A 27323-nucleotide genomic window follows, 5' to 3' on the forward strand; every position below is an offset into this window, starting at 1 on the left:
TGCCATCCAACCATCTCACCCTCTGTCATCCCCTTCTCCTCCTGCCTTCAATCTTTCCCAGCATCAGGTCTTTTCTAAGGAGTCAGTTCTTCCATCAGGTGGCCAAAGTATTGGAGTTTCAGCTTCAGCATCAGTCCTTCCAATGAATATTCAGGACTGATCTCCTTTAGAATGGACTGGTTGCATCTCCTTGCAGTCCAAGGGACTCTCAAGAGTCTTTTCCAACACCACAGTTCAAAAGCATCAATTCTTTGGTGCTCAGCTTTCTTGATAGTCCAACTCTCACATCCATAAATGACCACTGGAAAAACCATAGCTTTGACTAGATGGACCTTTGTCAGCAAAGTACTGTCTCTGCTTTTTAGTATGCTGTCTAGGTTGGTCATAGTTTTTCTTCTAATGAGCAAATGACTTTTAATTTCATGGCTACAATCACCATCGCAGTGATTTTGGAGCCCAAGAAAATAAAGTCTGTCACTGTTTCTATTGTTTCCCCATCTATTTGCCATGAAGTAATGGGACCAGAGTACATCATGAGAAATGCTGGACTGGAAGAAGCACAAGCTGGAATCAAGATTGCTGGGAGAAATATCAATAACCTCAGATATGCAGATGACACCACCCTTATGGCAGAAAGTGAAGAGGAACTAAAAAGCCTCTTGATGAAAGTGAAAGAAGAGAATGAAAAAGTTGGCTTAAAGCTCAACATTCAGAAAATGAAGATCATGGCAACTGGTCCCATCACTTCATGGGAAATAGATGGGGAAACAGTGTTGGACTTTATTTTTTGGGGTGTTCTGGGTGTTCTTTGGAAGGAATGATGCTAAAGCCGAAACTCCAGTACTTTGGCCACCTCATGCGAAGAGTTGACTCATTGGAAAAGACTCTGATGCTGGGAGGGATTGGGGGCAGGAGGAGAAGGGGACGACAGAGGATGAGATGGCTGGATGGCATCACCAACTCAATGGATGTGAGTTTGAGTGAACTCCGGGAGTTGGTGATGGACAGGGAGGCCTGGCGTGCTGCGATTCATGGGGTTGCAAAGAGTCGGACACGACTGAGCGACTGAACTGAACTGAACTGAACTGAATGGGACCAGATGTCATGATCTTAGTTTTCTGAACATTGAATTTGAAGCCAACTTTTTCACTCTCCTTCACTTTCATCAAGAGACTCTTTAGTTCTTCACTTTCTGTCATAAGGGTGGTATCATCTGTGTACCTGAGGTTACTGATATTTCTCCCGGCATCTTGATTCCAACTTGTGTTTCATCCAGCCTGTCATTTTGCATGATGTACTCTGCATATATGTCAAATATGAGCATTAGCTTGTTAACTTTTGATACCAATCTCATTAGAGAAGGATTTTTTTTTTATTTGGCTGTACCATGAGGCATGTGGGATCTTTTAATTTGATAGCTTACATTTATTAATTTGATATAACATAATTAATACCCAAATATACATATACCTTTATATAATTGCCATTGATAAAAAATTTCATTCCACAGATTCAAATACACAAGAATGAGAACTTTTTTCTAAGTTTTTGGAATCTCTGTTTTTCTTTTACTTGGGAACTTTTTAATTTTTTTATTGGAATATAATTGCTTTACAGTGTTGTGTTAGCTTCTGCTGTACAACAAAGTGAATCAGCTATATGTATACACATATCCCCTCCCTCTTGAACCTCCCTGCCACCCCCAGTGTGTGGGATCTTAGTTCCCCACCCAGGGATGGAACCCTGAGCCCCTGCATTGGAAGCATGGAGTCCTAACCACTCTATCACCAGGGAAGTCCCGAGGATTTTTAGATGAGGAAGCCAAGGCTTGGAGAAAGTAAATGACCTCATGCCAGGGCACACAGCCAATAAGACGCAGGCTGACTCCAAAGACCTGAGACAAACTTATGAGGAGTCCAGCTCCTGGCCACAAACCAACGTGTGATCTTCCAGGCACAACTGTAGGCCATTTCGAAAGCTTTGTATGGCAGGCCTTACATGCTCTTAGGCAAAGTTGCATTCCTAGCCTAGGTGCTTCCATTCAGAGGCCTCCAACGCTTCTGTCAAGTGTCGCCTTCTTATCAGGAGGAGTGGGGAGACGTTTTGCTCTGACTCAGCGCTTTCGCACTCCTGGCCTTCCTGCTCTCGTTCCCCCAACATACACACAAGTCCGTGAAGCAGGGGCTTCTCTCAACAGTGAAATGATTCCCACCTGCACCTCATCTGCCCCTGCCCGGCCCTGTGCTGTGGCAAAAACGTGACCCTGGAAGCGCTGTCACTTTCCCTTCTTGCTTACGTCATCATGGCCAGTGATCAAAGCCGTGTCTGTTCCTCTCATTCAGGCGGGTTGTCTACTGTGACTCATGCATTTCAGCTCTTTTATGTGTGTGTTTTGGGTTTTTTTTTTTTTGGCTGCACTGTATGGCTTGTGGGATCTTACTTCTCCAACCAGGGATTGAACCTGAGTCCTTGGCTGGGAAAGCACAGAGTCCTAACCACTAGATCGCCAGGGGATTCCCACATCTCGGCACTTGACACCACGATAGAACCACTATGTGCAGCTCTTCCCCATCCTGGCCTTGGTTCCCATCCCCCACTCTCCCTTCAATCCTTCCTACTCTTTGCTCCTTGTACATCTTTTCTGATCTTACTCAAGCCACTTTTTTTTACTTTTTTGATGTAGATAATTTTGTTTTTATGTTTACTGAATATGTTACAGTATTGCTTCTATGTTTTGGTGTTTTGGCTGTGAGGCACACAGGATCTTAGCACCCCAACCAGGATAAACCTCAGTTCAGTCGCTAAGTCATGTCAGACTCTCTGAAACCCCATGGACTGCAGCACGCCAGGCTTCCCTGTCCTTCACCATCTCCCAGAGTTTGCTCAAACTCAGGTCCATTGAATCGGTGCTGCCATTCAACCATCTCATCCTCTGTTGCCCCCTCTCCTACCTTCAATCTTTCCCAGCATCAGGGTCTGCTGAAGGCGCAGTCTTGACCCCTGGACCATCTGGGAAGTCCTTGAGTTGTTGAGCTCAGTTACTCAGTCATGTCTGACTCTTTGCGACCCTATGGACTGTAGCTCACCAGGCTCCTCTGTCCATGGGATTTTACAGGCAAGAATACTGGAGTAGGCTGCCATGCCCTCCTCCAGGGGATCTTCCTGACCCAGGGATGGAACCCACGTCTCCTGCATTGGCAGGGGGACTCTTTACCACTGAGCCACCTGGGAAGGCCCAGAAGTCCACCTGGGAAGGCCCAGAAGTCCATGAAGCCATCAAGCCCCCATTGTGATCTCAGGAAAAGATGCACGAGTTAGCTGGAACATCAGACTTGTGATACTAAAATGGCAGCAGCCAGCATTTACTGGCACATGCTATGTCCGTCCCAGGCACACGTCAAGGACGTGTACATACATGATCTCATGAAATGAGTTAATACGCACAGGGCTTAGAACAGGGTCTAGATATGGTCAGTGCTCAATCAATGTACAATATCTGGTAACACCCCAGTCAAGTAGGGATTATTATTCATCATAATCATTTTAGAACTGAGAAGACTGAGGCTCAGAAAACTTCAGAGACCCAGTGAAGAAGGGGTGGAGGTGATCTCAAGCCCAAACCTGCCGAGTCCCAGGGACTTTCCACATGGAAGCACTGCCTCTCCGGATCTGTTGTGCAATTTCTATTGAACAGGAAACATCTGGGTAAGATATAGCTCACAAAGAGAATCTTTATGAGAGACTTCTATCGGAATGATTTAAAATGTAAAAGGTTTTGGGACTTCCTTGTGCTTCAGTGGTTAAGACTTCCAGCTTGCACGGCAGGGAGTGTGGGTTCAATCCCTGGTTAGGGAACTAAGATCCGGCATGTGGCAGGGTCAAAAAAAAAAAAAAAAGTTAAAAGTTTCAATACTTGAAGTAGTAAGTAAGCTTCAGTGGCTTGGAAGATGTCACTTTCACAAAACTCCACGTTTCAGGGAAGGTTTCCAAATGAATCACCCTCATATATGTGACCATTCTTCACCAGCACCATCAAGGTGCAGTGGGTTTATTTTTTTTATTTCATTTTTAGGCCATGCCATGTAACATGCAGGATCTTAGTTCCCCAGCCAGGGAGCAAACCCGGGCCCCCTGCACTGGGAGCGTGGAGTCTTAAACCACTGGACCACCAGGGGAGTCCCAAGGTGCAGTGGATTTAATTCTGTTAAAACCACCCTTTTTCCTATTACAAGAATAAGTTCAAAGCCTACAAAGAATAGAAGTCACTGTGTTCCCTTTCAAGTGCCAGGAAGAACAACACAAGTTGCCTCCTGGGCCTCTCACCTGACCTAAAAACTCAAGATCAGGCTCAAATCATCTCTAAGTGATTTCACATCTCACCAGCAGCCAGATCAGAGCAGTAAAAGTTAAAGAACAGCAGTTAAAGATTATAGGCTACCCCAGTGTATAAGGCAGCTGTGTGGCTTAGGGCAAATTGTTTAACCTCTCTGATACTCAGTGGCCTCATCTGTAAACTGAAAACAGCATTACTACCTAGTTCATGAGGCTGTTGCAAGAAGTCTATAAAGTAATGCTTACAAGACCTGGGCTCCATAACTTGTCAGTTTTTATTCTCACTAAATATTGGAGAGAGTGTTAACTGTGCTCAGAAAGGCTGGGCTCCCTCCAGAATGAGGGCCAGTCTCAAGTGAGAATTACTGCTTAGCAGGACTTCTCAACTGTTCAGCAGAAACTCCTGAGAACCAGTCCTTCCTGGGACATTATCTTGATTCCAGCTGAATTTAGAATTCATAGACTGAATTCTTCTAGTCTATGTATGAGCCACAGTTCTTCAGAAAAGATGAGAATACCCAAAGAACTTGTTTATAATGCATATTCTTAGAGCTCTCCCTCCAGGAGTCTCGTCTAGGTTTGACGTGGGGCCAGGGATTGGTTATATTTAACAAACACTCCCAAGTAATTCTCATCCATAGTCTGAGACATTGCTGTAAACCAGGGATAGGCAGGCAGGCTTTTCTGGAAAGAGCCAGAGAGTAAATATTTTTGGCTTGTGGGCCAGATATCTGTCACAACCACTCAACTCTGCTGTTGTGGCAGCAAAACAGCCAGACATTAAGGAAATGAAGGGATGTGGCTGTGTTCCAGTAAAACCTGATTTACAAAGGCACGCGGGGGGCCAGATTTGACCCGTGAGGCCCTGCTCTCTGCCAGCCCCTATCTCCTCTACATATAACCAATGAAGACACAGATATGTCTTTTTTTTTTAAGTGATATTTCTTTAATTTAAAATTATGACCTGGAAAGACCCAGTCACTCAAAGCGATCCAAACTTTCTCTTTATACCCAATTGGAACAGACACAATATTGGCTCAGATTGCCAACCCCAGAGAAAAACCAAACCAAGCTGCAAACCCCTCAGGAATTTCCCGAACTTCCTAAGTTCAGGGGCCATCAGGCTCCACGAATGAAGGACGCCCAAGTGGCCAGAAGCTGCTGCTTTCCAGTCACTGAGAAGAGTTTTCCTTCACTCTGTAGCTGGCACCTCCCTCGTCCCCCATTGTGAGGATGATGCTAAAAGAGTCACCTCCCAACCGTCCTTGGAGGCATCTTCCTGTAACTGCCACAGTGGAGCTGGGCGATTCTAGACGTACACCAGAAGGGCAGCACCTTCTTTGTTTAGCTGAGCTCTGGAGCCTTGAGTTGTAACCAGCGGTCAACGTGTGGCCAAGGCCTCCTCGGCAGCAAAATGGCAAACTTGGGAGAGGACCGGGGAAGGTGCAAGGGTCTCAGTAACTGATGGCGATTCTGTAAATGAAACAAGACAGATGCCAGCTGGGTAAAGTCCTTACAAATGGGGAGAAAGCGTCAAGACAGAACAGGGAATACCACCTCCTCCAGCACTCCGAGGTCGGTTGGCTCTCCTTCGAGGACAGACGTCCGAGGTCCCACTTCTTGGGTCAGTTTCAGTTCTCCCACCGCAGACGTTCAGGGCCAATTAGGCCTTCGGATTCACCCAACCAGTCAGTGAGGCTCTCATGAGAACACGTGGCACAGAGAACTGTGAGAAGGCAGCCCAGGGCGTGATGTGATGGAGGCTGTTTTCTGCACCGAGTTTTGGAACTGCGCGATCAGTAGAGGGGAAAGGAGGAAGGGCGTGGCCAGAGCTGCCTCGGAGGCCCCGGAGGCCTTCCCAGAGGGGTTCGTGTACCATAAATACCACTGGCTCGCAGCAAAGCCTTCTGGAAGAAGCCGTGGCCTCAGTGGCCACTGCAAGTGGGGGCAACGAGTAACATTTACAGCACCCAAAGCCTGATGCTTGACCTGAGTCAAAGGCGTCGGGACAAACCACCAAAGGGCTGCCCGGGGAACGCAGTGGAAGACCAGATGGAAGTCAGGCTGGTCCCCACCACACACAGCATTCCTGAGCCAGGCCGGCTGCAGCCTGGGTATACTGCAGGGGCAGTCCAGAGCACTACCACGGTGTGCCCGGGTGCGGTGGGGGTGGGGGCGAGTGCACGGCCCTAACCAGTGTCCCCTGAGAACTGAGACACAGTGAGCAGGAGAAAAGGGCGAGGCTTCCTCCTCAAGCCCACCGGTCACTCTGCCTCCCAAGGGAGGAAGATATTGTGCTCCTGCCAGCACCACTGACGTTATTTTACTCCAAAGGACGGCACCTCGGTGGGGGGCGCGTATTTCAGCGCCGGCCCCCAGCTGTGAAATGTACCACCCACCCCCACCCCCCCTGCAGTGAGAGCCCTCCTTATGGTGGTCCTAGTCTGAGTCTGGGTCATGTCACAAGCCCTGGCTCATGACAACATGGGTCCCCTCACCAGCATCTGACCCCCACCCATCCAGTCTTCAGGTTCTTAGCAGGACAGCTCAAGGGGTGGGGTGGGTAACAAGAGTTTTGGGTCCCAGGAACCCAACAAATTCTTCTTCCCAGTCTCCTTCACCTCCCAGAAACAGTGGACCCCTAAATGTCTGTCAAACTGGGAGCTGTTCAGGTGGCCGGGCCTAGCCTAAGGCCAACCACACAAGCCACTTACAAGACCTCCGCGGTGTCATCCGTTCGCAGCAGAAGGCTGGCCTGACCCCTGCTCTCATTGGATGATGCTGTCTGGCTGCCCGTTCTGGGCCACCTGTCCAGGCTCCGAGGCGGTGGCGGGGTTGGGCATGTTGCTCTGGAGGTAGCGGCGGAAATCTTTGATCATGGGCCGGAGGACCTGGATGAGGACACTCAGGGCCGCCTGGGTGCCCTCCATGGCCTGAGCCTGGCGCTCCTGGGCACAGGCCTGCACCTCCTGGGAGCGACGGATCATCTGTAGCAGGTCGTTCTGCTGCTCCAGGTGCTGGGCGATCTCCTTCACGTGTAGGTTGGTGACCCGCTGCTCCTGGATCAGCTTGGCTGAGTTGAGGGCTATGCGGCTCTTGAGCGCCTGCGGCTTGACCGAGGTGTCAGCGTGCTGGGCCATCATCTCCACGGGGGCCTCGGCCGGCAGGGGTTGGGGGGCCTCAGCTGTGCAGTACTCTACCACTCCCTCCTCCAGCGTGTGATAGGTGGTCTCTGTGGGGACTGTGGGGAAGAAAGAGCAAATCAGTGGCAGGTCACTTTCTAGAAAGAGCGAGGCTGGCCGTATGGGGTAGGGGGGAGGTCAATAAGCCTTGTTCTGGAGAATTCAGCCTCCCCTGGCTTTATAGCCTTTTATTTATAAATCTGGGGCTTCCTGGGTGGCGCTAGTGGTAAAGAACCTGCCCACCAATGCAGGAGGTATAAGAGACGCGGGCTCGATCCCTGGGTCAGGAAGATCCCCTGGAGAAGGGCATAGCAACCCACTGCAGTATTCTTGCCTGGAGAATCCCATGGACAGAGAAGCCTGGTGGGCTACAGTCTATGGGTTGCAGAGAGTCAACCATGACTGAAGCGACTTAGCACACATGTATAAATCTAGACTCTAAAGGATTTAGAATCTTAATCTACTTAATAACCAAAGGGTCAGCCCCTGATCAGGCAAAAGCAAAGATGCTAACAGTTAAGACCAGCACCTACTATGTGCTAGGCATGGATGGTGCTAACCCTTTGCCCTCCTTAGCTCCATGAACCCTCATAATGACACCAAGAGGCAGATACTGTCACCTGCATTTTCAGAGATGATAAGACAGACACAGACACCATGGTATGACTTGCCTAAGGTCATACAGCTTATTCAGCAGGTATAGGAAGCCAGGTCTCCCCCAATACTAGTGCCCAAGGTGTTCACATTCACCCCACTGGGCTGCTTCTGGCTAATAAAAGCAGGGCTACATGCTCCCGGAAGTACCAGCACACAGCAGGCATCCTGGGTGAGGGTTTGCAACTCCACTGGTCCTGTCTCCTTCAGTGCTTTCTTGGTTTCCATGTCTTTTATGGCCAAGCAGAAAAGGAGGCAGGAGTGGGAAGGCAGCAGTTAAAGTGCCCAATAAATGCCTCCCTGTCTCCTTGATCACCTTAATCAATGGAATACCTAAAGGTCCTTCCTCTTACAGAACAGCAGCTGATTTAGACCAGTGTTTCCCACCTCCATATCCTTGAGAAATATGACACTGCTGGGGTATGGCACTCACACACACACACACACACACACACCCAATTCTCCGAAGCCCGGTTGAGAAACCACTGATCGATTCTGTTCCCAGCCCATCACAAAGATCACTTAACAGTCATTGGTGCAAACCTTATCTGAACTAAAAAGTCCAACCAACTAGTTTCATTGTCATTCCTAGCTTGAGAACCTTTGAAGGTGCTCTGGCTGGGCTGTTTGGGCCTCCAAGCATGTCGGAAAGATCAGTTCTTCCCCACCCTTTAATGCCCAAATCAACTGTGTGTCCCACCCCCGCCAGGAAGTCCCCTTTCTCTTCTGAGTCCTTAGGTGATCCCGACTGACAGTGGAGTTATTCATATATGTGTCCCTCTATCTGTCCTTGGAGAATATAACTGGCCTATCTCTTAAGACACCTTGGGAGTCCCAGCACCGAGCCCAGGGTTTGGCCCAGAATTGCACTAATTGTTGATGAGTGAATGGAGGGGTAGATTAACACCAGGAACTGGAAGGTTCCTCAGCAGTGCCAGATGAATGTTCACACTGAAAACCACAATGTCTTTGTCCAGAGTCAATGTCCACCTGCCTACTCATTCAGTAAATACCTCCTGACTGCCTACTAGGCGCCAGGCTCTGGGATAAGTCCTGTGGGGATATAAACATGGTCTCTGTCTTCAAGGACCAAACAGTTCAGTCACGGACGCAAATGGTGGCAAAACAGTGGAGGGCAAGCCAGCCCCTCGAAAGTCCAGACTGCGTGCTGAGGAAGTCTCAGAGAGAAAACAACATCACTTCTGTCTGGGGAGCCCTTGGAAGGCCTCCTGGTTGTCCAAGACTCCCATCTGACCTTTGACCCTTGGCAGCCAACCTTCCCTGGGCTGACCTAGCTCTTGCTGGCCCTTCCCATTTAGGAACGCCGGACTGGGTGGGAGAGGTCACTCACTCTGTGTCAGGGTGACTGTGGCGGCGGCTGCAGTGGCTGTGGGTCCAAGGGCCACGGGGTGAATCTCTGCGGTACTGGGCAAGCTGATAATGGTGGCCTCACCCAGCAGGTTGCAGATGCGCTGTTGCATGGGGGTGAGCAGTACAGGGGCTACAGCGGGGCCACCAGCGCCACTGCCACCGCCTGTCCCGGGCCCACCTGCTCCATCTTCCTCAGTGGGCCCTGGGGCCTCGCCACCCTCTACGGCCGCCCGGACCTGGGCAACCTTGCGACGGACCTCGGTCTTGAGGTCGGACCATTTCTTCTTGACCTCGGGCAGCTCCCGGCGGCAGGTGGCCACGGCATTGACCCTTCTCAGAATGCCGTGCCACGCCGCACTCTTGGCAGCCAGAGGGACGCCGGCGTTGAAGTGGTTCACCAGCAGGTGCTTCTTCAGTTCCAGCTCCTCCACGATGATCTCCACCTCACGCTCAGAGAAGTTCATCTTCCTTTTCTTGGCGGGAACGGCCATGGCCTCTCCCCACCCGGCTTTTTAAAGAAACTATAATCCCCTAAACTGCCCCAATTCGCCTTCTGTCTTCCTTAGCCTCGCTACTCACCCACTCCCCCTACAGGGTATAGGCTGGGCTGGTCCAAGGCCAAGTACCAGGCCTTTGGTAACCCCCCTCGCTACGCAAAGTGCGTAGGGCCCAGCCCCGACCTGCCCAGCCGCTGCCAGCCAGCTGCGTAATGGCTTCCTGAATCTGCCTCTTCCGCCGGGGTGTGCGGAGATCCGCCCACTTCCCCTCTTCCCGCCTCCCAGAGCTTCTCTAGGGAGACCTGCCCTCCCGGTTGGTCGCGGTTCAGACATCACATCGATCACTGGTTCTTTCGACCTGTCGCTCAGCCAAAGGGCACGCCTACTTACTGGAATTCGCCTGATCATTGGTCTAAAGGTGTGTCTGTCGCTACAGAGCGTCCCACCCAATCTAGTCTTTACTCACCCCTATTGGAAAGTCGTCCTGTCGTTCAATCACATGATTACGACTTTTACGCCGTTAAATTCAGCTATTTTATTGGTGATTTAGGGAGTTAGATTACCAAAACCCGGTTTCCTTGAGGATCCCTAGTGCTTTCGGCCTTGAGCCGTTGACCAGTTAACTTTTTTTTAATTCTACCCAGGGTGCAAACTTTGTCTTGGCAACCGCAGATCACAATCGCTCCTCAAGCAAATCCTATTTCCCATTGGAGATGATGATCTCTCTGTACACGACGGCTCCTCGCGTCTTTAGGATTCTGCGGATAAACGGCGTTGCTCAATGGAAGTAGGACACGGGGCTTTCCGCCTGCCAATCACGGGACTCCTGCCTATCGCAGCGTGATTTCTTCTCGCCGGCCCGACTCAGCCAATCCCCGCCTCCCTCCGTTTGAATCGGCCCCAGGTTGAGCCAGGATTGCCCCTCCCTCTCCATTGATCCGGGTAGCCTAGGGCTGCGTGGGCAGTCCTCGGGGTGGCTCCGCCCCCCCGGTGCCCGTTCTGGCCTGTGATTGGCCGGCGTCGTGCCCGGGGCGTGGCCATCCAGGCGGCGCGCAGCGGGGCGTAGCTCCCGGAAGCTCCCCATCCCGCCTGCTTGCCGGCATCGCAGAGCCCGCGCTAGTCGACCGAGAACCCCGGCGTGTCGTCCGCGCTGTCCCCGCCGGCCCGTCTCCCCAGCCTCGCGCCCGATGGTGAGCAGTGTGTTGTGCCGCTGCGTGGCCTCCCCGCCGCCAGACTCCGCCGCCTCCGCCTCGTCGTCCGCCTCATCGCCGGCGTCCGTGGACCCGTGCGGCGGCGCCGTCTGCGGGGGCCCGGACCACCGGCTGCGCCTCTGGAGCCTCTTCCAGACTCTTGACGTCAACCGCGACGGCGGGCTGTGCGTCAACGACCTGGCCGTGGGACTTCGGCGCCTGGGACTACACCGCACCGAGGGCGAGCTCCGGGTAGGCAACGCGCAGCCCTCCGCGCGGGCGGGGTAGGGACCCCTCTTCGCGCCCCAGCACCTCAGGGAGGTCCAGGTGACAGGTCTGGTCTGTGCGACCGGCTTCTCTGGCAGCCCTTTGGAGCTTGACAGGCTTGGTGGAGGCCTCTCGGGCTGGCTGAGACCCCCTGGATGACAGACTTGGACACCCCCATTTATGCCCTAGTGGGAGTAGACCTCCTTCTTGGCCTCTGTGGGCGCTTGGGCTGGGGACGGGGGTGCGGGTATAGGCTCTCCCTGGGTACAGGTGGGTACCCTTTGGATATTCTGATGGCCGAAAATCCCCTTTCTGCCGGGGCTTTCCCCAAAGTAGATGGCCAGGTCTCCAGAGTCTGCTGTATGTCACCTTCTGACCTCAAGACTTAAGCTTTGATGCTCCCTTCTACCCATCATTAATGGTTTCATCCATCCTCTTCCAGTGGCCCCACGTTTCCATGCCAGCGGTGGGCCCTGATCGGGTTCCTCTCAGAAACATGTGGGAGTTGGAAAAAATGGGAACTGGGGTTTCAGGCAGATCGTGCCATGTGGGTGGTAAGAAATGACAGTTCTTCTGGGTGAGGCTCAATCCCCGTTGACATGCTTATCCAGAAAATGGGACCAAGATCTCTTACAAGCTTGCAGATTAGAGTGAAAGAATCCAGGGGAAATTTTTTTCCTAAAAGTGAAAGCCTGGCCCACCTAGGAGGAGACTTTGTTACTCTTGTTCTGGAGTGGCCGCCTGGCCAAGGGGGAAGGAGGGACAGAGATGTGCTGTCCTTTCTGTATGAAACCCTCAAGCAGAGGCTGTTTCTTCTTCTTCTGTCTCTCATGGTATGTTTTCCTATCTGACTTTGTAGCTGTAGCTGCCCTTTTCCAAGTATTTTGTTTATTGTGGCTTAGCCTGATTTATAACCTGGAGGAAGACTACTTTACCTAGCAACCTGTTTCTCTTGTAAGTTAGTTCCTTTGGTCCATTTGTACATACCGCAATTAGAGAATCTCATAGCTAAGTGTGAAAAAAGTTTTTGGTAAAACGCCAGTGAATTTAAGCAATTTGTTTTTCAGGTAGGTGTACATAAAGTTTTAAACTCATGTCCAGAGTATCTTGGCTCAACATCCAAGCTATTTCACCTACTTAGGATCAGCCTAGGGAGACCAAGGGTAACACTATGCAAGATAGAATCATTGGGTTAAGTCCAACAGGCTTAGAAGCAAGATTTTTTTTAAAGTCTTTTCAAGTGGAGTGTTACACAGAACTGAGCTGAATATTTTCTAATCCATAACTGATGAATAAATCACTTGGAAAGATGAAATGGCTGAACTCAGAGGGTCTGTGACTTATGGGCTCAGGGAGGTGTGGGCCTAGGTGAGCCTTTCTGCTTCTGTGAACCTAGCCACCAGGTTACATGGAGGGCCTTGGGCTGCAGGAGTGTATTCAATGTTTACACCTCAACTGGAGTCAGTGTTTTTATGATTCATGGCACATCTGACATGGATCCAAATCTTTTTTTTTTTTTTGGTAGTAATTGTAAATTTTAAGGGCAAACAAGGAGAAAGTGATCATTTTCTTTCCAGTGTTGAAACTTTTTTGATTAACCAAAAGGAGCCTAGCCCATTGGAGTCACACTGGCTCTACAATCTCTAACTTAGGGAGTAAGTTTCCTTTCAGTGTATGGCTTTTCTTATGGACTCTGACTACTTCTACCAACTCTTTCAGCTGATGAATGTGAAATTATACAGCTTTGCAAGGTTGGAAATGATTCATTTTACTCATTTATTACCTGTGGAGGAGCACGGGCTAGTCCTGCAAGCGAATGGTTTTAAGTATGAGAGAGAGAACCTCCCTTCTTGTGAATAGCTGGGCCACAGGAAGACACCCTGCCTCATGGATGCCCTTACCACTTCCTGCTGCAGTAGTTACCAGTATTAGCTACAGACAGAAAAAGTAGCGCTGCAGTTTTGCAGTAGTAGCAAAGGCAAGAGAGAATTGAGGGGGGGGGGATGCCCTTCAATTCAAAATGGGTTACCTGCCGTGGGACTAGGCACTGACAAACACAACATCCAACTCTGGCAGCTGCCCCATATAACCCACAGGACCAGTCTGAGGTGCGCGGGTTTGCACAGGAATCAGCCGTGAGGGTTTATCAGTGGGTGGCTGGTGAACCCAGGCCTTGTGACTACACAGAGCCTCCCACTAGCTTACCACCACTGGATTGAGCTTTCTTTAGAAATGAGCCAGCAGTTTTTGGCATCTCCCTTGGTTTCAGAAGAAATTGGAACAGTCGAGGAAAATTTACTTAACATGGCAGTGGGCCAGAGACACCAGTGACAGCCAGCCAGAGAAATTTTCTTTGTAAAGGGCATGTGAGCAGGAAGCCTGTCCCGGGACAAAAGAAGGGAAGAGTTTATTAAAGACAGAAAGAAGATGACGACCACAGTAGCAGCTTTGGGAGATGAGACTCCGGGGAGAGCTAATTATAGCATTGCCTATTTAAGGCATTTTCATGTGACCAAACAAAGTCTCTGTCTGAAAACAAATTTAAAACATAGGCTGGAACTCAGGCAGCCAATTAGGGAAAGAACCCAAGCTGGGTGACGTGTCAGCTGTTGTTCCTCTAGCTGAGGCTTGAGAGACTCTCCTCAGCAGCTGGTGTTTGATACAAGTGAGGATTCTGGATGATGGTATGGTCAAGTTTGCTGACTCAAGAGACTTGCGTGTGGTCCATCTAGTTTGAACCTCACAAGCTGGGCTTGGGGGAGAACTTGAAGAATGATCCTTTTATTTGGCTTACAGGATCTTTATTTGGCACGTGGGATCTTAGTTCCCTGACCAGGAATCGAACCCTCATCCCCTGCATTGCAAGGCAGATTCTGAACCACTGGATCACCAGGGAAGTCCCCATCTTTTTAGAACCACATCTTTTATTCCCAAAATAGGTTTCAGGATTATTCAGAGATTATCCTATCAAACATGAGAGCCTGCCCTCTGCTAATTCTCTCCTTGACCTGAGCAGTGTATAGGAAGCAATCTCTGTTGACCTGGAATAATGTCAAGTTGGCATTGCTTGATCATATGCTACTGTTGGACTCTATGCCTTTTCAGTGTCTGGCCATTTGTGGGACAGGTATTTGCCTAAAGAGTCACACTTAGGTAAGAAACTCTACAGAACAAAGACCCTTTTCCCTGGAAAGGGCGGAGACATAACTTGGTATAATAGAATGACACATTAGAAAAATGCCATTCGCAGACTAGATTGACTGTACATATTTAACCGATTATGTTAACTGATTATGTTATATTGTAAAATTGGTTCCTGGGTTGGAGGAATTATCATCAACGTGGTTAGAAGATTTTTGTTTTTAATTAGTTGATATCTGGAAAGGTGGAGCCCGGTACCCTGATCCTTAGACCAAGTATTAAATAAGAACATACCAGAGTGGGCCTGACCTGGAGCTTCAGTGGGTGAATTCCTTTGATGTTCAAAGAGCCATCAATTGTTGAAGCCTCACAGAAACCACAGGGGAATGAGGGAAACAATATTTTGCTAGTATTCATTTCTAGTCCAGCTGAGTACATAGCCGCAGGATGAATTCAGTGAATAAAACTGCACTCCCAGGGGACTAGTCTCATTAAATCTGAGCTGACTTTTCATTTTTAACTGTTTCTTCTTTCACTAATGTGAATTTGGCAGAGCCAAAGAATTTAGTCTTCGACGGTCACTGGCCATCGGAGACCAGCCTCCCACCCAGCATTCCTCCTGTGACATCCTCCTTTGCAGAGGACCATCCAGCCCTTTCCTTTGCGGACTGAGTTGGGGACCATCTGAGTTCATTCTCAGATCAGACTGAAGCCTGTCTCCTTAAGTCTATTACCCATTTGCCCCAGGTGTACCTTCAGGAACAACCTAGAAACAGGATCTAAGGGTCCTTGGAAACAGCTGTCTTACCGGAAGGCAGCTGTCTTCCTGTAATCTCTGCTGCTGCTCGGTAGTTTTGCCCTTCTCAGGTGTCCACACTTCCCTGCACCCTTCTCTGAGGCAGTCTGCCCTGGAGTTAAGACTACAGATTTTCCTTGGGAGTCCAAAACAGGGAAAGCTGTGGAGACGGAAAATAGACTAGTGGTTGCCTGGGCCGGGGAGTGGAGGGCAATGGAGAGCTAGGACGGTGATAACTAATAATAAGTCTGGCATTTCTTTTGAGGGGTGGGGTGGCGAGGGTTCTTTGTGAGGTGATGAAAGTGGCCTAAAACTGATGATGATTGCAAATATCCCTGAATATACTAAAAGCCACTGAACTATACACTCAAATGGGTGATTTCCTTGGTATGCAAATAATATCTCAATCAAACTTTTGAATAACCCAGCACAGGTTTTACAGTGTAAACCTGGGTTCGGGTATTGTCCTAGCTGCTTGCGAGCTCTGTGACCTTGAGCAAGTTACTCGACCTCTCCAGGCTGAGTAGGAGGTTCAGTCTCCTTATCCTGGTGGGAGGAATACCTAGTTCAGTGGGCTTGTTGTGGGATTGAATTAAAAGAAGTTCATAAAGAACCTGCGACAGTGTTCAACCCAAAATGACCTTTTCCCAGGGAGTCTTTGAAAATACGATGCCCAGAGTTGGGGGTAATCATCTACATTTTTTTCTTAGGTAACTGAGGTGAAAAGTGGACTCGAAAGAAGGAGAAAGCCTAGGGGATGTGGTTGTAAAGAGTGTTGGTAATAAAGGGTGTGCAGCAGAGTCTCCTGCCAGCTGATGGGGCTGCAGAAAACCTGGGCCCTACAGCCTTTGCTAAATCCCTTCAGTCGTGTCTGACTCTGTGCGACCCCATAGAGTCCACCAGGCTCCCCCGTCCCTGGGATTCTCCAGGCAAGAACACTGGAGTGGGTTGCCATTTCCTTCTCCAATGCATGAAAGTGAAAAGTGAAAGTGAAGTCGCTCAGTCGTGTCCAACTCTTAGCGACCCCATGGACTGCAGCCTACCAGGCTCCTCCATCCATGGGACTTTCCAGGTAAGAGTACTGGAGTGGGGTGCCATTGCCTTCTCCAAAGATTGAAACAGAAAAAAGAGAAAGAAACCCTGTTAGCAAGAGATTTCCAAAAAGCAGTCGTGTTACTCTACAGACAATGATGTCTTCGGCCCAGATGTTTCCCTGGGTGGACGTGGGCCCCCGTGAGCACCATTCTTGTCAGCCTGTTGTGCTTTCACGAGTAGAGCTTAACTACCTTTGGAGATGGTCTCACTCACCTCATTAGTTTGTAGAAGTGGGACTGAGGTTCCGAGGTCGGGCTGGTTGAAGGCAGTCAGTGGCAAAACCCAGGGTATTTGTTCTCGGCCCAGCTTATACGGCCTCTGTCCTTCCATGGCTGGCGGTACTTAAGTAGCCCTTAACACTTTGCAGCCTTTATTTTCGCAGTTTGTGACAGGCGCATATCTGTTCCCTGACACCAGCTGAGTGTCTTAAGACCTACCCCTATGGTGTTCAGGAAGCAATAGGTCCGTTCTGGACTCTAAAAGACTCAACAGAGCATCTAAAAAAAGAAGCCGTTCACTTAAGATGCACCTTTCTTTAAAGTAAATGAATAACAAAGGTAGGACGGAAGGCGCTTATCTGCTTTAAACTCCAGGCCGGGAAGCTTGAAAAGAAGGTGACTAACGGCTTGCTTACGTTCTCAGAGTCCGAGTTGGGGGTGGAGTGGGGTGGGAGGGTTGCCCGGTGGCTCTCCCTGTTCCTGCTGCTGGTCTGTGAAGGTTCCCACATTCCAGCCACCCCTGGCTTCCTGCCTCCTTTCTTGCAGCCCTCCCTCCTCCTGAGCTGGAGTCTTCTTACCAAATACAAGGAAAAACCACCTCCATTGTGTGAGAAAACTTGCAAAAAAAAAAAAAAAAGAAAAGAAAAGAATTTTGAAATGCCAGTGGTAAAATAAAGAGCAGGGGATGGTTTGGATCACCCAGAATGAGCACAGAGTGTTGCCCCCTTGTCTTTGGTTTGATGCAGTTGAAGAGTCCTGCTGGTTAAACCCAGCCCACTACCGTGCCAGCCTTCACCATCCTCACCTGGCCTTTTTACCATCCCTCCTGTTGCTTCTAGTTGATGGCCTTGGATTGAGTTTGGACCCCTGGGATGTTAGAAACGGAAAGGCTTTGAGGTTTGTCTAGGTCAGAGACATTAAATAACTTGTCCAGGGTCTTACTGAAACACTTTATGCGGTCATGTAGGGCCTCTTCTATGGGAGAGATTACATCCCCATAGAAGCCTTTAGTGATACATTTATGGACATGGTTAACTTTTTTCCTTTCTTCCTTTACAGCTTGGGTGGTGTGTTTTTTTTTTTGTTTGTTTGTTTGTTTTGGCTAGAGGCTTTTCTTTAAGCCTATATAAGCAATATAAAATAGGATCTGGTAAACGGTTCTGTAGCTAAAAACTTCCTTTTCTGAATTGTTTCTAAAGTGCTGACTTGAGATAAACCAGTCATTCTTACATGAAGGTCTCCCATCTGCCCTTCACACCCTGAGCAGCCCTGATGTGTATTTGCTGAAGAAAGCAGCCGTCCATCTGGTGGGTTTCACACGCCTTGTGTGAGCTCCTCTGTGTGAGGTCCTCCCCCAGGACAGAGGAAGAGACTGGCGACAGCTACATTCACACTCCACATTACCTGGACTCCCAGGTAGCGCTGGTGGTGAAGAACCCACCTACCAATGCAGGAGACGTAAGAGATGCAGGCTCAGTGTGTCGGGAAGATCCCCTGGAGGAGGGCATGGCAACCTACTCCAGTATTCTTGCCTGGAGAGTCCCATGGACGGAGGAGCCTGGTGGGCTCCAAAGAGTCCAAAGGGTCGCAAAGAGTTGGACACAACTGAAGCGATTTAGCACAAACGCATGTGCATTCACACTCATTCAGATGATATCGGTTTTAGAGGGCAGTTCTGGAATCAGCTTTAAGAAACTGCAAACATCTACTGTTGCTTTATCTGCTGGCTTGCCATTTCATGTGGGAGCGAAGAAGGACTAGTAAAGTGTGGCTTCCACGAGTAAGCTGAACTTGTGCCCGTGGTTTGGCTCCCACTGGTCAATTTGGGTTGGTTGAGAAATTTCTGATGACTTTAGGTGACTTAGGGTGTTTATATGGCCAGCCTTAATACCATATTCTCCCCACCACCCCCATCCCCCCCTTTATACTTGACATCTATGGAATCTGAAAGGAGAATCAGGCTCCTATCAGAGCAGAAAAAGATGAAAAATTATGCTGCATTTCTATTCTGTCTCTTGTTTCTCCAGCTCTTTAATTTACATTCTATATCGCAAAACCCTACACGTAAAATCTGGTTAGTTTTGCACACCCCTGACTTTCTTTTAGAGAAAAGAAAAAGACATCTTTGTTCCCAGGCATTGACCTTGAACTTGGGACCTCAGTGGAGACTGGCTTTTCACCAGGAGTAAATAAGCGTCCAAAAAACTATTTCTTCTGTGGGCCACTTCTCTTTCCCACAGTCACAGGAGTCCCCTTCAGGGAGTTTTGGCCAAAGCTAGGTTTTCTGGTTTTCCTTCCTAAAATGGAAATGGATGAGGGCTTTCACCTTCTTCATTATTGTAGTTTTGTCACCTTCAGTGCCGAAGGAGGCCAGTGCCCGGCTCCTCTTCGTCATCTAATTGGGGGCTGAGTCGAGGGCAGGAAGCTGTTTAACAGTCCTGCCTGACATCCTAAGACCCCTTCTGCCATGGGACGGCATGGGACAACACCCGAGATCTAAGCATTTAAATTCTCCAGTTAACTGATTTCAGAGAAGGATAAGTCACCTGCCACAGTGGTGCCTTTGAAACAGCAAATCGTTACTACTGGTGTATAAAGAGAGCCTTCACAGTCTTTTGCTCCTGCACCATTCAAAAGGATATATAAAAAAAGATGTACCCCATTGCATATTAAGTTGGCATCTAAAATTTTTGTCCTAAGTTTGGTAGCTGCAGAGGATGTAATTTCTGTATATCTGGTTTAAGTGTTTTAGTTTGTGGGTTTCAGTTTTGGTCAAAACCTTAGAGTGTTTTACAGATTTGACCCATTCATGTGTTCAGTTCAGTTCAGTTCAGTCGCTCAGTTGTGTCTGACTCTTTGCAACCCCATGAATCACAGCACGCCAGGCCTACCTGTCCATCTCCAACTCCCGGAGTTCACTCAAACTCATGTCCATCGAGTTGGTGATGCCATCCAGCCATCCCATCCTCTGTCGTCCCCTTCTCCTCTTGCCCCCAATCCCTCCCAGCATCAGAGTCTTTTCCAATGAGTCAACTCTTCGCATGAGGTGGCCAAAGTACTGGAGTTTCAGCTTTAGCATCATTCCTTCCAATGAACACCCAGGACTGATCTCCTTTAGGATGGACTGGTGGGATCTCCTTGCAGTCCAAGGGACTCTCAAGAGTCTTCTCCAACACCACAGTTCAAAAGCATCAATTCTTCGGCGCTCAGCTTTCTTCACAGTCCAACTCTCACATCCATACATGACCACTGGAAAAACCATAGCCTTGACTAGATGGACCTTTGTTGGCAAAGTAATGTCTCTGCTTTTGAATATGCTATCTAGGTCGGTCATAACTTTTCTTCCAAGGAGTAAGCGTCTTTTAATTTCATGGCTGCAGTCACCATCTGCAGTGATTTTGGAGCCCCCAAAAATAAAGTCTGACACTGTTTCCCCTGTTTCCCATCTATTTGCCATGAAGTGATGGGACCAGATGCCATGATCTTCGTTTTCTGAATGTTGAGCTTTAAGCCAACTTTTTCATTCTCTTCTTTCACTTTCATCAAGAGGCTTTTTAGTTCCTCTTCACTTTCTGCCATAAGGGTGGTGTCATCTGCATATCTGAGGTTATTGCTATTTTTCCCAGCAATCTTGATTCCAGTTTGTGCTTCTTCCAGCCCAGGGTTTCTCATGATGTACTCTGCATAGAAGTTAAATAAGCAGGGTGACAATATACAGCCTTGACCTACTCCTTTTCCTATTTGGAACCAGTCTGTTGTTCCATGTCCAGTTCTAACTGTTGCTTCCTGACCTGCATACAGGTTTCTCGAGAGGTAGGTCAGGTGGTCTGGTATTCCCATCTCTTTCAGAATTTCCCACAGTTTCTTGTGATCCACACAGTCAAAGGCTTTGGCATAGTCAATAAAGCAGAAATAGATGTTTTTCTGGAACTCTCTTGCTTTTTCGATGATCCAGCAGATGTTGGCAATTTGATCTCTGGTTCCTCTGCCTTTTCTAAAACCACCTTGAACATCTGGAAGTTCATGGTTCACATATTGCTGAAGCCTGGTTTGGAGAATTTTGAGCATTACTTTACTAGCGTGTGACATGAGTGCAATTGTGCAGTAGTTTGAGCGTTCATGTGTTACCCTCCATATAGCCCATTGGCCAAGGCAGTCCTCATTTTCAAATCAAATCATTTTGGCTTTGATTCAAATAAAATCTGGCTTCTTTTTTTTTTTTTTTTTTGGTTAAAAGTGTTAGTAGTCGTCCCTTTGACTACATCTCTTCCTAATGCTAATTATAATTCTAAGATAGATGGTTTGTAGGTAGTGAAACTGGTAACCAGCAGACGAGGGACATTACCCTGGAGTCAGTCATGGGAGAGCTCTCCGCCCTGTTATAAGACTCCCTCAGGAGCCTCCAATTGTCCTTCTGTGTGATGTCCCAGGGGCTTCTATACCCAGGGCAATTCATCAGGATACTTTAGAATGGGTTCCCATTGGGAATCCATTCCATTAGAATTTGTTGTTTTCTCTGAAAAGTATAGGAGATCCTGAGACACACTTTTATCCCTAAGTCTGTTTTCTAGATTCTTGAAGAATGGGTTCCTTCTGCAGGTGATTACCCTCAGTTTAACCAGGCTCTGTTGATGTTTATAAATCTACAGTTGCAGGAGGGTTATACTCTCCATTCCTTTCTCTGGATATCAGGGGTCCCCCAAGAAAGTTAAGCGAGGTGGAGTTGTGTTATAGTGACTCTGAAAGAAACTAGTGATCGACCAGATTCTGGTGACGCTGTCATATAAGAGAGGCGCTGCATTAACCCACAAGGAAATCAAAGGCACTAGAAAGGTTGCTTTACAGTCAAAATATTGGCAAAGTATGCAAATTGAATATGTTTTCATTGATTGCTGTCTCAGGTGCTGGTCAAAGGAGATTTTAGGATAAATAGGCCTGGTCTCCTCCTTGCCTAGTTATTATTTCTTTTCTTCTGCTGACTTTGGGTGTAATTTGTTCTTTTCTGGTAAGTAGAAACAGCTCATGGATTTAAGACCATAGGATGTAGGCTTTCCCTTCTGAGTCCTGCTCTGGCTACATCCCACAAGTTTTGCTGTGTTGTGGTTTCATACCATTCAAAATACTTTTTCATTTCTCCTTTGGTTTCTTCTTTGACACATAGATTATTTACAGTTGCATTTCATTTCTGTTTCCCTGGTGGCTCTGTGGTAAAGAATCCACCTGCCAATGCAGGAAACACAGGCTCAATCCCTGAGTCAGGAATATCCCCTGAAGAAGGAAAGGGCAACCCACTCCAGTATTCTTGCCTGGGAAATCCCATGGACAGAGGAGCCTGGTGGACTACAGTCCATGGGGTCACAAAAGAGTCAGACATGGCGACTAAACAACAACAAATTTCATTTCTAAACATGTAAATATTTCCCAGGTACCCCTCTATCATTGATTTCTCACTTAATTCCACTGTGGTCAAAAAAACATTTTGTACAGGTTGAATCCATTTATATTTAATTTAATGAGTCTTGTTTTATGAGCCAGAATATGTTCTGTGTGTACTTGAGAAGAATGTGCATGCTAGTCTTGTCCAGCGGAGTGTTTTATAAAGGCGTTAGGTCACGTCAGTAGGTAAGCTGTAGTGTTGCTCAAGTCTTCTATGTGCTTGCTGATTTTCTGTCTACTTGCTCCACCGTTTACTGAGACGAGGGTGTTAAGACCTGACTATAATAGTGGATTTGACTCTCTTTTCCTTGCAGTTCTGTTGGGTTTTTACTTTCTGTCTTTTGAAGCTCTGTAATGTGGTCCTCAGAGAAGGCAATGGCACCCCACTCCAGTACTCTTGCCTGGAAAATCCCATGGATGGAGGAGCCTGGTAGGCTGCAGTCCATGGGGTCGCTAAGAGTCGAACACGACTGAGCAACTTCACTTTCACTTTTCACTTTCATGCATTAGAGAAGGAAGTGGCAACCCACTCCAGTGTTCTTGCCTGGAGAATCCCAGGGACAGGGGAGCCTGGTGAGCTGACGTCTATGGAGTCACACAGAGTCGGACACGCCTGAAGAGACTTAGCAGCAGCAGTAGCAATGTGGTCCTAAAACATTTAGGATTGTTATGTCTATTCTTTTACTTTTAACCTACGTGTATCTTTATATTTAAAGTGTGTTTCTTATAGGCAACATCTAGCTAGATCTTGCTTTTTAGACCAGCCTGACGATCTCTACCTTTGCACTGAGATGTTTAAACCATTTATATCTACTATTGTTACTGATAACGGTTGAGTATAAATCTGCCATCTCACTGTTTGTTTTCTATTTGTACCACCCATTCTATGTTCCTTTCTCTTTCTGCCTTCTTTTGGGTTGAAGAGTATTTATAATTTCACTTTATCTCTTTTGTTAGCTTATTCGTTATAACTTTCTGTCTCTCTTTCCCTGCCCCACCTCTCTCTCTTCAATGGTAGCTTTTGGAATTATAGTATACATCTTTAACTTATCACAACCAACCTCAACTGATATTATACCCCTTCATAGGCAGTTTAAGATTCTGCTTTACATTTTGTTTGTTTGTTTGGCTGTCTTGGATCTTTGTTAGGGCGCGGGCTTTCTCTGGTTGAGGTCAGCTGGGAGCTGCCCTGTGGATGTGGCGCACGGGCCTCTCGCCGCCGCGGCTCCTCTCGTTGCGGAGCACGGGCTCTAGGAGCTCGGGCTTCAGTAGTTGCGGTGTGTGGGCGCAGTCGTTGCGGCTCTCAGGCTCTAGAGCACAGGCTTCGTAGTTGCAGCAGCACCCGGGCTTAGTTGCTCCTCTGCATGTGGGGCTTCCCACCTAGCTTGGTCGGTAAAGAATCTGCCTGCAATGCTGGAGACCTGGGTTCGGTTCCTGGGTCAGGAAGATCCCCTGGAGAAGGAAATGGCAACCCACTCCAGTATTCTTGCTTGGAAATTCCCATGGACAGAGGAGCCTGCGGGCTATAGGTCCATAGGTCCATAGGTCGCAAGAGTCAGACACAACTTAGCGCTATCTTTGTTTCTTTCAGCATGTGGAATCTTCCCAAACTGGGGATCAAACCTGTGTTCCCTGCATTGGCAGGAGGATTCTTATCCACTGTACCACCACCAGGGAAGTCCTAGTTTAAGACTATTAAACATTATGCTTTCATTTCTTTCTTCCCAGCCTTTGTGCAATGGTTCTCACACATTTTTACTTCTACATATGTTATAAACCACGCAGGCTGCCTCTATGGCTTGTCTTTTTATGGGCTTCCCAGGTGACGCTGGTGGTAAAGAACCTGCCTACCAATGCAGGAGACACAGGGACGTGGATTTGATCCCTGGGTCTGAAAGGTCCCCTGAAGGAGGGCATGGCAACCCGCTCCAGTATTCATGCCTGGAGAATCCCATGGACAGAGGAGCCTGGGAGGCTACAGTCTAAAGAGTCGCAAATAGTTGGACACGACTAAAGAGAAGGATGCATGTTATAAACCCACAATATGTTGTTTTATTTTTGCTTTAAATTTTCACTTATATTTGAAAGAGATTTAAACAATAAGAAGAATTTCTTTCTACCCACACAATTACCATTTCTAGTGCTTTTCATTCTTTTCATTCCATTCTTCATCTGGTATCATTTTCCTTCTGTCTGAAGGACTTCTTTAACATTTCTTGTAATACACTACTGCTGTCAGTAAATTCTTTAAGTTTTCATGCATCTGGAAAGTGTTTTGCCCTCCTTCTGGATGGTATTTTTCTAGGTATAAAATTCTGGGTTAGCAGTTTCTGATGGAAATCCCCTGTCATTCTTGTTTTTGTTCTGTAAGTAATGGGTGTTTTTCTCAAGGTGCTTTTTAGATTTTCCTCTTTATCACTGGTTTTCAGAAATAATTGTGATGTGCCTGAGTGTAACTTTGTTTTGTTTTGTTTTGACGTTCCTTATGCTTCAGGTTTGTTGAGGTCTTCGGTCTGTAGGTTTTAATAAATTTGGATAAAACCTGGCTGTTATTTATTTAAATATCTTTTCTGTTCCCACCTCCATGAGTTTCAGATGGGTGGATATTAGTATATTAGCAGTTCTCCCACGGGTCACTAATGCATTTCTCTCTCTCTCTCTTTTTTTTTTAATGGCTTTATTTTTTCTACGAGTGTTTCCTTTTGGAAAGTTTCTATTGCTGTGTCTTCAAGTTCCTTAATCTTTTCTTCTGCATTGCCTCATGTGCTGTTAAAACCATCCAGGTGTGATTTTCATCTCAGACATTGTAATTTTCATCTAGAGTATCTGTAGTGTCTCTCACGTGCTGTTTCTTTCTTGAGCACGTGGAATACAGTTATGACTTGTAATATCCTTCTGTCCTTATTCCATCATACATGTCCTTTCTGGGTCAGTTTCAATGGATTGATTTCTCATTGTGGGTCATCTTCTCTTGCTTCTTTGCATGGCTGTTAATTTTTTTATGGGATTTTTATCTTGGATATTTTTGTATTCCTATTAATATTCTTGAGCTTTATTCCAGGGTGCAGTTATTTAGAAACAGTTCGACTCCCTTGGGCCAGCTTTTTATAGCTTTGTTAGATCAACAAGAACAGCCTTTAGTCTAGGGCCATTTTGCCCCCGCTATGGAGGGAAACCCTTCTGAGTACCCTTCCTGAACTTACCTATGTTATGAGGTTTTCCACTCCAGCTGGTGGGAACAGGAACTGCTCTTAGCCCTGTGATGCCCTTGGCCAGTTCTTTCCCCATCCACAGGCAGTTTCCTCATACTCACATGCTCTGACTCCCAGGGGCCCTCAGCAGAGCTCCAGACCTCACTCTCTCTGCAGCTCTGTCTTCTCTGGTTCTCTGCCCTGCAAACTCCAGCTGTCCTGGCCTCCCAGATCCTGCTCTTCAGTGTGGGGAGACTGCTGGGCTCTGCTGGGTGTCCACTCTCTGCACAATAGCCTGGAAACTCTAGGCAGGAAACCTGGGCAATTGCAGGTCTCATTTGTTTGGAAATCTAAGGCCTCCTGTCCTTTGTTGCCCAATGTCTTGGAAACCATCGTCTCACATTTTGTCTGTACATTAGTTGTTATAGTCGGGAGTGTGAATTGGTTCCTCTTACTCTGTCTTGGCTGGAGCCTGCCCTGAGTTCATAGCTCAGTTCTGTGGTACAGAGGAGTTTATTAAAGGAAAAACCAGTTACTTACTCAATACGGGATTTATCTTTTATTTGTAGATGAGGGCCCAAAAGATCACCAGCTGCCCCAATTCACCAGATTGTCAGTGCCTTAAAAAAAAAAGGATTAATTTTTAGTGGATCTTTATTTAGGGATTTTTACCCTAGACTGGCCCTTCTTTTGTAGTAAAACTATTTAGTTCTATGAACTCACAGTCATTTTCTAGATTAAAATAGCTAATTATGTACCGTTCTAAGAGCTTTCATTTATTATTTAATTTAGCCTTCAACCAACTCCATGAAGTATAGTCCTGTTACTGTCCCCATTTTGCTCATGAGGCTGTTAAAACAGAGAGGTAAAGTAACTTGACCCTGATCACATAGCCAGTAAGTGATAGCCAGGATTGAACCTGGGGTCTGGCTCCAAAGACTAGACATGTAATCAACACACAAAACTCCTTCTAGGTAAAGTTGTTCTGTGTATCCAGAGAGAGGGCAACTGACATGGGCTCCTGAGCTCTCAAACAAGCATGGCAGTCTTGCTTTCGCTTCTTGTGTTTTCTTTTTAAATAATGGCTGTATGTATGCACACATGCGTGCCGGGTCATACATGCTCATGATCTGGTTTCGCAAGATATAAGAGCATACTCGGTGAAAATAAATCTCCCATCTGCCTTTCTCACCTGAAACTCCCAAGTCCCCTCCATCCCCACCCCAGACCATCTCTTCAGTTTTAGTATGTCCTTCCAGGGAGATTCTTCATGTATACAAACATAGAAATAAGCAGCGGCATACTATCCCCTTCTTTCTGCACATTGCTCTTTTCATCTAACAAGACATTTTCAAGTCGTTCCATAATCGTAGGTGTAGTGCTGCCTTACTCTTTTTTTTTGGGGGGGGGGGGTTTGATGTAGACCATTTTTAAAGTCTTTATTGAATCTGTTACAATATTGCTTCTGTTTTATGTTTTGGTTTTTTGGCCATGAGGCATGTGGGATCCTAGCCCACGGCTTGACCCCACACCCCCTGCACGGGAAGGTGAAGTCTTAGCCACTGGACCACCAGGGAAGTCCCTGCCTTCCTCTTTTTGAAGCTGCCTAGGGCTCCATTGTGTGGGTGTGCATTAATTTAGACCTGCTCCCTTTTTAAAGAACTTTAAAATGTTTCCATTTGTGCTCAGTCATTCAGTTGTGTCGGACTCTTTGTGACCCCATGGACCATAGGCTGCCAGGCTCCTCTGTCCATGGTGTTCTCCAGGCAAGAATACTGGAGTGGGTTGCCATTTCCTTCTGCAGGGGATCTTCCCGACCCAGGGATTGAACCTGCATTCTCCTGTGTCTAACCTGTGCTATTGTAAATCAGGCTGCAAAAAATATCCTTATATTTTATCACATGTATGCATCCCATATATGTTAACATATGTATATGTGATTTCCTACATGTG

The 27323-nt window shown here is 47.5% G+C and overlaps 2 protein-coding genes across 5 annotated transcripts in view; one reads left to right on the forward strand and one right to left on the reverse strand.

Moving 5' to 3' along the window:
- Positions 1-4572: 4572 nt before the first annotated feature.
- On the reverse strand, positions 4573-10267 carry NAIF1 (nuclear apoptosis inducing factor 1). Of its 3 annotated transcripts, XM_055541257.1 has the most exons (4): positions 9520-10267; positions 7047-7573; positions 5890-6120; positions 4573-5805 (listed from the first exon to the last, which is right to left on the reverse strand). In XM_055541257.1, exons 1-2 carry the CDS (start codon positions 10028-10030, stop codon positions 7101-7103), a joined length of 984 nt encoding a protein of 327 aa, XP_055397232.1. In that variant the 5' UTR covers positions 10031-10267; the 3' UTR covers positions 4573-5805; positions 5890-6120; positions 7047-7100. The 3 variants fall into 3 exon arrangements, with proteins under 3 accessions (XP_055397232.1, XP_055397233.1, XP_055397231.1); XM_055541258.1 differs by lacking the exon at positions 5890-6120; XM_055541256.1 differs by having other exon boundaries at positions 4574-6120.
- An 876-nt stretch (positions 10268-11143) lies between these two features.
- SLC25A25 (solute carrier family 25 member 25) overlaps positions 11144-27323 on the forward strand; it is a 36547-nt gene continuing 20367 nt past the window's right edge. The window contains exon 1 of one of the 2 annotated variants that reach the window (XM_055541259.1): positions 11144-11478. In XM_055541259.1, the coding sequence (XP_055397234.1) occupies positions 11224-11478 (255 nt within the window). In that variant the 5' untranslated portion in view covers positions 11144-11223. The remainder of the gene's footprint in view (positions 11479-27323) is intronic. The other variant, XM_055541260.1, reaches the window with a different exon arrangement.

Source organism: Bubalus kerabau, chromosome 11 (genome assembly GCF_029407905.1).
Source record: "Bubalus kerabau isolate K-KA32 ecotype Philippines breed swamp buffalo chromosome 11, PCC_UOA_SB_1v2, whole genome shotgun sequence".
NCBI classification, from domain to species: Eukaryota; Metazoa; Chordata; class Mammalia; order Artiodactyla; family Bovidae; genus Bubalus; species Bubalus kerabau.